Genomic DNA, 12,132 nt, shown 5'->3' on the forward strand with positions numbered 1-12,132 from the left:
CGTTCAGTACGTGGGCCTCCAAACCTAGGTCGGCTAGGTCATAACGCAAGAGGTCGAATCCTAGTGCGATAAGGAGTCTCGGCAGGACCCGGAAGCGAATCTGGTTCAGGTAAAAGACTAGGTTCACAGTCCTAGTGAAGGTAGGACTGGTCGAGTTAATGCTGATCAGGGGAAGAAAACCTAGTCCGAGTAGGTTTTTAACTCGACCTTGGGGGAAGCCATTGCTATAAATAGAAGAGGTTACACATCATTCAACCCCCGACAAATCAATACAAAATTGCCCTGCGCAAACTCTCACAACTTGTGATTTTTCTTTTTCCTTTTTCACTGACACATCTTCCGTTGGCATCAACAGCACTGTGGAAGCAACCGGTGATATCTTAAGTCGGCATAGATAACTCTGTCACCGTAGAATTGATCGGTCTTGCAGTATCTTCCGTTGGCATCAACAGCACTGCGGCGAGAACGGTTAATTACCTATCCAAGTCTCGGTCGAGAAGGGTTTATGAACCCTTATTGGTCGAGGTCATCTCATCAGCCTTCTCGGCGAAGTGAGGTGTTACAGTTATTACATTCGGCACATTGAAAGCCGAATTTGGTATTGAACTTCGTAAGAATAGTAACCTTGTCTTCAGGTTCGAGAGCCCAAGAGGCCGAGATGTGTTCCTTTCTCGGCCGCAATCGCAAGACGCAGAAGTCAGTAGCGCGACCCAACGTAACATCAACAAATTTACTCCTCGGCCGAGCTCGGCCGACGAGTTGGCACGCCCCGCATTCACCAAAGGACGTAGTTAGCTCATTAATTACTCGGCCTACGCGCCACGTAGGCTTTGTAGTTTCTAGGGTCAACAACTTGTAATTAGGGTTCTAGGAAAAAGTAATTGTAGGATTATTTCTTAATTTCAAATTAGGGTTAGGAATTTGTAATTTTAGGATTTAGTAATTTTAGGAATTAGGGTTCTAGAAAATTTTAGGAATTAGGGTTGATAGTGGTACCCAGGGCTATTGGGAAGTTTTACAACTTTGTAATTTTAAGAATTAGGGTTCATTAGTCACAAAAAAAAAATTAAAAATAAAAAGATGGATGTCCGTGAGGATGTTGCTAAAAATATCGTGAATTATATTAAACAAAACTTATTTTAGGCATTAGGGTTCTAGAAAATTTTAAGAATTAGTAATTTTAGGAATTAGGTTTCCGTGAGTTGATAAATTATTGATTTTGTTCACGCATATATGGTATTGGTGACTTAATTGTATACCATTCATTTCCCAAAATAGTAACGATTGTGATATTCGAATATTGTTAATAAGGCTAAGCCGATTTTATACTTGATTTCAGATTTAGGGATTTAGTTAATTTTAACAGTATATGGTTTAATTGCTTGATTTATGTATACTTAATGATTTTTTTTCTAAGTATGCAGATGTCGCATCTTATTAGAAGTCATAAGGCGGTGACGACTGCACCTCATTCGATTCCCCCACCACCTACTTCAACCGCCACTGCTCATGTGGAAATGGACCCCGAGCCAGTTAATCTAGTTGATCCAGTTGATCCGGTTGATTCCCTGATTTCCCAGGCACCGACGTCATCAACCTCTTCAGTGGCGCTACCTGTTGCCAGCGTGCTCACCGCTGCCCCTGCACACCCAACATGACATCAACATCCACTACTGATGCCTCGGGGTCACAACAAGGTAAAGTTAAATAACTCCCTTTATTTTCTTGTGAATTTAGTTATTCATATATTAAGTTCAATCAAAATTGTTACATACTGCAATTGTGCGTTTGGTCAAAATTTGGTTATTCAACTATTGTGATTGTTGTTAGATATCATATAATATTCATTACAATGTCCAGGGTTTGAGAAATGTTATAATTTTAGGGGAGGTTCTGGTGAAATTTCGATAGAATTTGTAGTGTTTGTTTGACTTTTTATTTTTTATTTTTTTTCAGCAAAGAAAAATACTCAGGGACCTTGTCGCCAATTGAAGACGGCTAAGGTCACTCGAGTGACCAACAAACGTATCACGATCGGATACGACGACCGGCATCGGGCTACACCAACGACGGAGCAGCATAGCGTATTGGCCCACGACATTAGTCACGTCATTCGGACCTATTGCTCTATGCGATGGAAGTCTTGGAAGGCGATGCCGGACGAGGTGAGGACGAATGTGCGCGATTATTTGTCGGTAAGTATCCTGACTTTTTATTGCTTTTCCTTTAAAGTTTATATATTTATATTAATTAATGTATTTAATTAATTTGTTACATTGCAAACAAACTAGAGTTTCGACGACATCAACAACAATATGTTGGCGTACCTCAACAAGCTATTCGCTGAACAGTACAAGTAGTGGAAGAGCAACCTGCACCAATATTTTAAGACGTTTGATAATTCGTAGGTCGCTCTTAAGGAGGGTTGCCCAAAAGAGTTTGAGGACCGGGAAAAAAATTAGGTATGGTTCTGCAGTCATTTTCAGGAGCCCGCCTATGTGGTACATATTTTATGTTAAGTCTAAAAGTATTATACGTTTCATACTAATATTTATTGATTTTTTTTATATTTCATTTAAATTACAACTAATACGTTTATTTTGTGTATAATAGAAGAAGATGAAAGCCAACAAGACCAATCGGGAGAAGAAGACTCTTCTCCACCATTTGGGTTCGAGGCCTTTCTCATGTAGGATGAAGGTGCGACGACAGGTATTAATAAAACTTCTCATATTCAATTTTTAATATATCAGTAATATTATTTTTTTTATACTAACATTTTTCTTATCTTGTTCTATTCATGGGGGTTCAAAATTCCCCGAGATCGATGTCTTTGCAGACGTTTATGTTCGACCTGTGGATGCGTTGGCCGAGTCCTTTCATGTAAGTATTCTTCAATTGTAATTACTATCTTACACATTTAAGTATCATAGTTATTATTTCAATGTTATTATTAATATTTCATGTTATATTACACAGCCGACGATGATGAACAAGAGGTAGTCGGTTCTTCAGGAGTCCGCCTCCCAGTTTCCTCCCGACACTCTAATCGAGTCCATGGATCCCTCTGAGGATGCGGGGTTTCAGATCCTTACAAACACCTTGGATTAGACTCTCGGTCGGAGGCTGGGGACGTATTGTAGGAGGATGGGGAATGCCCGGCGGTGGGAACCTAGAGCTTCTTCATCCTCTTAATCGAAGGGCAACGTGACAGCTTTGACAGAAGAGGTGGCCGGCCTTAGGAGTAAGCTCGCCTCATATAAGAGCCAAATGTCACTGATCGTAAAGGTCCTCAGTGAGTTGGGCATTCATCTCCTAGATATTTGTACCTCGTCGACGTTCGAGCCCCTCTAACTCGAGCATGCCCAAAACTCCGCCCCTTAGACCTCTGAGCTCATCCTCATCCCCGAGGCCTTCTTGCCCTAAGGTTTCCAGCCGCTTGCGAACTAGAACCCCATAGATTATTCCACCTTTTTTTCTTAGTTTTTTACTCCCTTACTTTTTTAAACTTTTTCCTAGTACGTACATTTTCTTTTTATTCTAAATAAATTATTTTTCTCTTCTTTACATTATTTTATTGTAATTTAATTTCATTATTTTATTACAAAATTAAAACCAGAACAAAAATATATATTTTATTTTTTGCGCAATGAATACCTTCGTCAAGCATAATTTTCTGCGACTAATCTATTTTCTTCGTGCAAGAATAACATGTTGTCGCACAAAGTTCTTAGAGATGAGGATTAGTCCTCCCATGTATGTATGTATCCTGACGACTGCTACTAGTATCCTAGAATTTTGTGTGACGAAGATCTTCATTCCTAAAAATTTGCTGAGATGAAGATGAAACCGTCGCGCCTTCATCTCTGCAACCAATGTGTTTATTTGTCGCACAAAGTCGTTCTTCACGATCTTCGCACGATGGATTCTGTGCGATGAAGTTTTTTTTTCTTTGACATTTGTGTGATGGGGATAAGCTTTGTGCAACCAATTCATGTTCGTCACACTAAATGTTAAACATAGTACTGATTTAACATTTAGGGTTGAAAAAATTTGAAACTTTTTTTTAGTTTTGGATTCAAAAAACATGGATGGTCATTCAAATTGTTTGGCCTCGATGCGCCAACTGTTCTTAAGACATTCAATAGAGAGTTGTTGAACATCATCCAAAGTAGTGTTGTTCGGCTGTTGACTACAAAACCTTTCTATATATGTGTACTGGTGATGGTTTGCCAAACACAGTATGAAACTCTCCTTCTGTGATAGAGATTCTCTCACAGTGTGAAAGTTCTTCCCTCTTTTAGTGAAGGTTTTCATCTTGTTTCATCAGATCTTTGGCACCGACTCTAGCTCCGACTAGGGTCAGTTGCCACTTTTCCCTTTCTTTTGTTCTCTCATCTTTTCCCCTTCTCTGCTGCTTTTTGCCCCTCCTCCTCCTCTTTATTTGCCCTTCTATTCTTACCTTGTGAACATCCATTTTCCTCCTTCATCTAAGTTTTGATCTTTGGCCATACTTTTTGAGATGGTGCTTCGAGTTTCGGTGTTTCAACCGACTCGAGTGTTCCTAACACCACCACCTTCTCTCTGTTGTCTGTCATGTGTGGCAGTGTTGCTCATGATGTTCCATGGGCTTCTTTCCATCGATAGCCAACTGATATTTTTAAGTTTGTGGTTATCTTTACTTAATGGCTATGCTCGGGAAGCATATCGGTGTTGGATGATGGGATCGGCGATGAGATGTTTGGTGGTGAGCATGGATTTGCAGGTCGAGATGCACTACTTTGGCAGAGACGATAACATCGAACTTCTCGGTTTTTTTGTTTTTTTTCTGTTTTTCAGCCTCAACTATTTGTTTGGGTTCTTGTTCGTTTGGTGTTTGGCCCATTTTTTGCTTGCTTATGTTTTTCTATTTCTGGGTCTTTCGTTTGTAAATATGTTTCTTTGTAGTTAGTAAAGTTTCCTTGTCCAAAAAGAAAAAAACACGGTATGAAACCACAAATAAGAGAACTAACAAAAAGACAAGCAACGCTTCAAAATTTCTCTCGCATACCTTATTTGGATCTCTCTAAACATTTCTCGTGGTCATCTATTTTTCAAAATTTTATATCAATGCTCAAAGTGCAAGGTGGAATCCTGGAGGAGGTTCAAGTAGTGTTTAAGGATCTGAATACTTTGAATAGATGAGTGTCAAGGGTCTGAATACTTTGAAGAGATGAGTGTCAATTTTTCTCTTCTGCTCTTGGTTTATCTGCTCTCTCTTGGGTCCATCGATACTCTTTCTTGTTTTGGTTTTCATGCTCTTTGGTATATTTGCTCTCCAAAAATTCATGTTGCACTCTCTCATAGTATAAACTATAAAAATAAAGAAAGGCTTGGTCCGAATAAAGAATCTACTTGTCCCTCATTTATGATTAACGTATCTTTATTGTACAAATAACATAATCAGAATTGTTCATTCTCTTTATCATCCTTTAAAGATCTGTTGACCCTAAATACTACCAAGCCTACACTGCGCGCATGCCGAGTAATTAATAAGCTAACTACGTCATTCGGTTGCGTGTAAGGCGTGCCAACTCATCCACTAAGTTCGGCCGGGGAGTAAAATATGTTGATATGGTGTTGGGCATGCTGCTAAATTCTTCTCGCAACTGTGGTCGAGGAAGGAACGTCTCTGCCTTCAGGTTCTAGAGCCTGAAGATAAGGTTGCTAGTTCTGTGAAGTTCAATTTCAAATTCAGCTTTCAATGTGCCGAATGTAGTAACCTGGTACCACCTCACTTCTCCGAGAAGGCTGATGAGATGACCTTTACCAACAAGGACTCGGAAATCCTTGTTGACCAAGACTTGGATAAATAACCAGTCTGTTGGAAATGTGCCCTAAAAGCCAATCATATGATGATACTTTATGGACATTTCACATGTTAAACTAATTTAGTTTAATAAGTATATAAAAAGGGCAAAGATTATTGTTTAAGCTGTCTCATATAAATGTTATATGCTTAAACGATAAGTCCAAGGAATATGTAATTGGGAGAATGTGATCTAAAGAAGTTAGATTCATGAGACCATTCTCTTTCGTATACATATCCTAAACGTTCCTAATCATAGGATTGCCAATTGGGCATTGATAGTTCGTTAAGATCAGTACATGCTATGTATTCTCTTAGGAAGAGTGACTGGTCTCGAGTCATTGGTGTGACTGACACCAAGATAAGTATGTAGGTGCTCAATAGAGAATGAGTCCACTGAACACGATCAACGAAGAGTTCTTATTCTCATGTCACATGAGAACTCATGGTTGGGATAATGCAAAGTAATCCTTTGACTGAGGCATCATAGTTGTCTTGTGATTAGGTCCTTGATCTTTGACTATGTCAAAGTCACTCCATCAGAGGGTGTCCACGACATAGTTGGGGTTGAGCCACTTAGCCATGGAGGCAAGTGAATGTGCAACAAGGGATCTTTAACCTTCAAACTATTTGAGGGAAAATACTCTATGATATGATTAAGAATCTCTGGACAGAGTATGAATGATATTTAGGAAGTCATTTCAAATCACATTCAAGGTAATCATATAAGTAAAAGAATCATATTGGATAGTAAACATGAATATACTATCAAACCAAACAATGTGGTCAAGAGTATTGTATTAAAGAAAGACTGCATTGCATTGTAATCCTAAATTGAATAGGTTCCCCACCTCTTTTGATTAGCTTGGGTAACCATGACATACTGCTAGGTGTCACTCATGGTTTGTGGAAGGCCTAAACGTGTATAATCACTAAAGGGAGAATTGAAAGTAAGTTTCAATTCATAATCGATTTGAGGAGTTCTAATCACCCACTACCTCACTAAAAGGAACCTAATGGATCGTACACCAAGTAAGGTAGAGATTGAAGAAACAACGGAGATGAGTAAGGATAATTAAATGGTTTAATTATTTATGACTAGAATTAGTTAATATGTTAATTAATCAAACGAATATGTTTGTTAAAGACCTCAGGTTAGTTTTGGGCTGCAAGGGCCAATGGGATTTGAATGTCAAGCCCATTAACTCAAATTGTATGACAACTTGAAAACACAAAGGGCTTGAAAGCCCAGTAAACCCTTAATGGCCGGCCATGATAATAATGGAGTGGGTTTTGGACTTATTACAAGTTTGCCACTCCAATGAAGGTAGGTATAAATGTGACTTTATAGCCTTTTCTTCATTAGGGTTTTCTTTTGGAGAAAAGATGAGAACACAATTCTCTCATTTTCTCTCTAAGAGGCCAGCCACCCTAGGGAGAGATTACTAGCATCTAAATCTTCCTAGGTCACTCATCTCTTCATCAATGCTCTCCTTGGTGAGGAAAAATTAGAGGTTCTCTATTTTGGGAACTTGGAGAATCCTTTCAACCATCCTCCTCCAAGAAATCCATGGAGTTAAGAAGCAAGGAATGAAGGCCCTCTCCTTGGGTGATTAGCCTTTGCTTATGCAAGAGGAATCAACAAAGGTATAAGATTTCTCAACTCACTTTGTTCTTGAGTTGAGTCTTGGTTCACCCAACTACTAGGCTTTGAATTTCATGGGTAAAGTTTTGTTATTGAGTGCATACAAGCATGATTCCACCTTTTAATTGTTAATTGCATGCATATATGTTGCTTAAATGAACTTGTTTTCACAAATTTTTCCTTCACATTCCGTCTCGAAGCAGTGTTCTCTATCCAAACTGAAGGTGCTTCTCGGTTGGCTAATTCTACGGCTCTAGTGTTGTCTATCCAAACTGAAGATGTCACCGGTTGCATTCATAGTGCTATCAATCCAAACTAAAGATATGTTAGCAAGAAGAAAGGGGAAGAAGAAAAAATCTTAGGATTGTTGAGAAGCTTTACATAGGGAAATTTATGTGTTGATTTAAAGGGGCGTCCTCTGTTGCAGAGCACTTGTATTTATAGCATTCATATTTTCTGCTTGGCATGGCCTGATAATTTTGAAAAGTCCAATGCAACTTAAACTTGCAGAAAGAAAATTGATCCATGTTATAAGGCTATCCTTCAAACTGCTATCTGTGCCTTCTCAAACAAAACAAAAGCCTATCAAGGCTTATCACATCATCATAGAACTCCATCAGTAACCTTGCTTTATCCCATTAAGACTCCCAATGCAACTATAAAGCCTTCTTTTTCCACGAGTCCTAATGATGCATGACTCACGTGGCCAAAGCAATACCACAAAAGAAAAACATATTCTCCAGTATCCTATTTTGCATGCCTACTTGTTGTGCTCTAGATGACATAAATAATTTTATTATCTCATTTAAGAGATAAATATTTGATTAAAAATTCATAATGTTATCCTTTAAATAATAATTAAAAATTATCTTAGCAAATCCAACAATTTAAAATTAGCTCATTCAACGGTCTCAAATGCCTACGCCGATATTGTAAAATCGGGTCCAAAGATCACCTTTCAATTTTCTTGAGCTTTAGCTTGCGCAGCCAAATGGTTGAGGAAATTAAACTTTTAAAGCTGGGTCGCAGAACTTTTAAAATTCATTTTTCCACTCTGGTTCTTCAAGCTTCTTAGTCGAAAAGGACAAGACCAAAAAAATAATATCACCGAGCTTGGTAAAGAACAAATAACCCTCAGTCATTGAATTCATATCCTAAGCAATGCATCGAACCATCATAACTTTCTCGGCCTGGTGCAATCAGAAAATTTCTTAGACCAAGTGACTAGCTCTCTAGTCACCACTTTGCAAAGTTGATCGACGCCAATTGTAATAGTTGAAAATAATGGTGGAAAATAATGACCAATAGTCTAAGGTAACCCAGCTTAGTCCTGCAGTTCAACTCAAGAAGTGTGATCAAATTAACTCGAGTAATGCTATTCATACCATATTTTTATACCACATTTTCATATCACCTTAGGTGGCATCTGATGTGGACAGCCACATCATTTGAAAAATTTGCAAAACCCAAGGAAATGGAGGAGAAAGACTTCTCGTATACTCTAAAAATCTAATTAATTCAAATGATGTGGTTGTCCACATCAAATGCCACCTAAGGTGGTATGAAAATGTAGTACAGAAACATGGTATGAATAACATTACTCAATTAACTCATGCATGCTCACAGCAGTTAAGTATATCAGCTTCCACCAGTACAACGTCAGCGATCATGATGATAACATCCCACGCAATTCACTGATGAAATCTATGATTTTGTGGTGGGTAGACAAATACAAGACAATATTGGTATTGCCCAAGAGGTTTTTCATTTTTCTGAAAGGTAGAACAACGAAGAACAAATTCGAATTGGGAATTAAACTTGACATACAAAAAGCCTATGACAAGGTAGAGTGGGACTTTCTAGATGCGATAATGGAGAGAATGGGTTTTTGCAGTTTGTGGAGAAAGCTCATCATAGGGTGTGTGACTTCTGTCAAGTTTGCGTTCATCCTCAATGGGCAACCCGAAAACAAGTTCGCTCCTTCTAGAGGCCTTCGGCAAGGAGACCCTTTATCCCCGTATTTATTTCTTTTGGTGGGACAGGTTTTATCGAGAATGATTCAGGTGACGGTGGAGAACAGAATGTTAGATGAGGTGCGAATAGGAGCCACGGGGCCGGTCTTATCACACATCTTCTTTGCTGATGATAAGTTAATCTTTTTGCTGGCTGATGATAAAAATTGTAGGAATTTTGTCAAGCTTCTTTGGACGTACTATGATGCTTAGGGACAGGAAGTTAAAATGTAAAAATCCAGTGTGTACTTTGGGGCGAATACTCCGGCGAGGGTCTCCGATGAATTGGGTGCTATTCTTGGCATGCCGGTGGTTGATAACCCTGGCACGTATCTGGGTGTCCCACCGTTATGGGGTCGTTCGAAGAAGCGAGGCCTCACTTATGTTAAAGGGAGAATTATGGGGAAATTGCAAGGATGGAAGCAAAAAACTTTGTCAAAGGCGGGAAATGAAGTCTTAATCAAAACGGTTGCTCAGGCTATACCTGCCTATCCTATGAGCTTATTTAAATTTCCAACCGTGGTTTGTGAGGATTTGGACACCTTGGTTGCAGGATTCTGGTGGGGAGACTCGGGTGGTGGAAGAAAGATTCACTGGGTGTAGGGCTTCCCAAGCAATTGGGTGGAATGAGCTTCAAGAACTTCAAGGAGTTTGATGATGCGCTTCTGGCCAAACAATGTTGGTGTCTAATCTGTGATCCGGACTTGCTTTAGGCTCAAGTTCTTAAGGCCAAATATTTTCTGTCATGCTCATTCTTGGAAGCTAAAAAAAAGGGTTGGGCTTCTTGGGCCTGGAGTAGTCTTTTATCGAGACGTGACCTGCTTCTTAATGGATCTCACTGGAAAATAATAGGAGGAAACGATGTGAAAGTTTGGGTGGACCGTTAGTTACCTTCCCTCCCCTCGGGGCACCTACTCCGTTAGGTGAGGTTGAGGTGACTAGAAATCTTTGAGTTAGTTCTTTCATCTGCCCTATCTCTCGGGAGTGGGATATTAATTTTCTACAACCATTTCTCTCGAAAGCTGATTAATAGGCTATTAGAGAAACGCCTATTGGTGTTTTGAGTATATGTGATCGATGGATTTAGGTTGAGGGCAAGAATGGAAGGTACTCGGTCAAATCTGGGTATCGATGGATTCAATCGAGGTCCTTGAGTCTGAGGGATCATCGCCTACTTCATGCTCAATCTATTCCAGTGGAGTTATGGAAAAACATCTAGAAAGTGGAAGTGCCACCTAAAATTCGGCATTTTTTTTGGAGTTCTCTTCATAATGCCTTTGCTACAAATGCTTCTCTTTTTAAGAGACAATCTCCCCCATCCCCTTCTTGCCCCATTTGTCTTAGTAAGGATGAAACAACCGAACATCTTTTCTTCCTCTGTCCGTGGGTCCAATTAGTGTGGTTTGGAAGTGTTTTGAATTATAAGGTGAACAGGAATGGTATCAAGTAGTAGGGATGTGGTTGCAGGAGGTTTTTAATTCAAATTTTGGGGCATTTGCTAACGGGTTGTGGGTTCCATCAATTGTGGCTTTTACATGTTGGTTTATTTCGAAAGCTCATTGTGATTTTGTGTTTAATCAGGTTCCAATCAATCTTTCCAAGGTTGTTTTGGCAATCTCCAATGTGGTGGGTTCGTTCGTGACGACAACACGGGTTTCTGAGGAAAATGGGTCGCAGGGGAGTGTGGAGATCGACTTGGTCTCAAGGCAAGTGCCTTAACAATTTTCTTAGGCCGAAGTTTGATTATGGCCGAAGGAAAATTGCCCCTACCTTTTGATCCAACCATTCTTCAAATGGAATTGATTTGTATCCAAAACCTAAAATTGTTTTCTTATCCAACCATTCATAAAATTGAGTTTTATCTTCATTTAACCATTGATCATGTAAGCTATGATGAACTTTCACCTTTATCATTTAAGAGAAAGATTTTTGCCTTTCTTCACATGTTTTAAGGATCTATTCCGCATGAAGTTGAACTAGGAATGCGTCCAATCGGCTGAACGGAGCCGGATTGACATCTTGATATATCATATGAACTTCGTAGTTTTACCACTGGGTCCCACTAGGCGTGCCAAAATGTTGACCCTAAAAACTACCAAGCTTACGTGGCGCGCAGGCCGAGTAATTAATAAGCTAACTACGTCATTCAGTTATATGCAGGGCATGCCAACTCGTCGATCGAGTTCTATTGTGGAGTAAAATATGTTGATGTCATGTTGGGCACGCTGCTAACTTCTTGATCTCACCACTACGGCCAAGGAATGAACACGTCTCGACCTTCGAGTTTTAGAGCTTGAAGACAAGGTTGCTAGTTCAGTGAAGTTCAATTTCAATTCGACTTTCAATGTGCCGAATGTAGTAACCTGGTAACACCTCACTTCACCGAGAAGACTGATGAGATGACCTCTACCAACAAGAACTCGAAAATCCTTGTTGACTAAGACTTGAATAAATAACCAGTCAGTCTCGAAGCAATGTTGTCTATCCAAACTAAAGGTGCTCCTCGGTCGGTTGATTCTACGGCTCCAATGTTGTCTATCCAAACTGCAGATGTCGCCGGTTGCCTTCACAGTGCTATCTATCCAAACTGAAGATGTGTTGGCGAGAAGAAAGAGGAAGAGGAAAAA

At 39.5% G+C, this 12,132-nt stretch overlaps 1 protein-coding gene across 1 annotated transcript; it reads left to right on the forward strand.

The window, feature by feature from the left end:
• Positions 1–1,541: 1,541 nt before the first annotated feature.
• On the forward strand, positions 1,542–2,388 carry LOC126603604 (uncharacterized). The gene is made up of 3 exons (XM_050270520.1): positions 1,542–1,697; positions 1,957–2,195; positions 2,292–2,388. Exons 1-3 carry the CDS (start codon positions 1,655–1,657, stop codon positions 2,358–2,360), a joined length of 351 nt encoding a protein of 116 aa, XP_050126477.1. The 5' UTR covers positions 1,542–1,654; the 3' UTR covers positions 2,361–2,388.
• Positions 2,389–12,132: the final 9,744 nt, after the last annotated feature.

The sequence above is a fragment of the Malus sylvestris genome, chromosome 15 (assembly GCF_916048215.2).
Source record: "Malus sylvestris chromosome 15, drMalSylv7.2, whole genome shotgun sequence".
NCBI classification, from domain to species: Eukaryota; Viridiplantae; Streptophyta; class Magnoliopsida; order Rosales; family Rosaceae; genus Malus; species Malus sylvestris.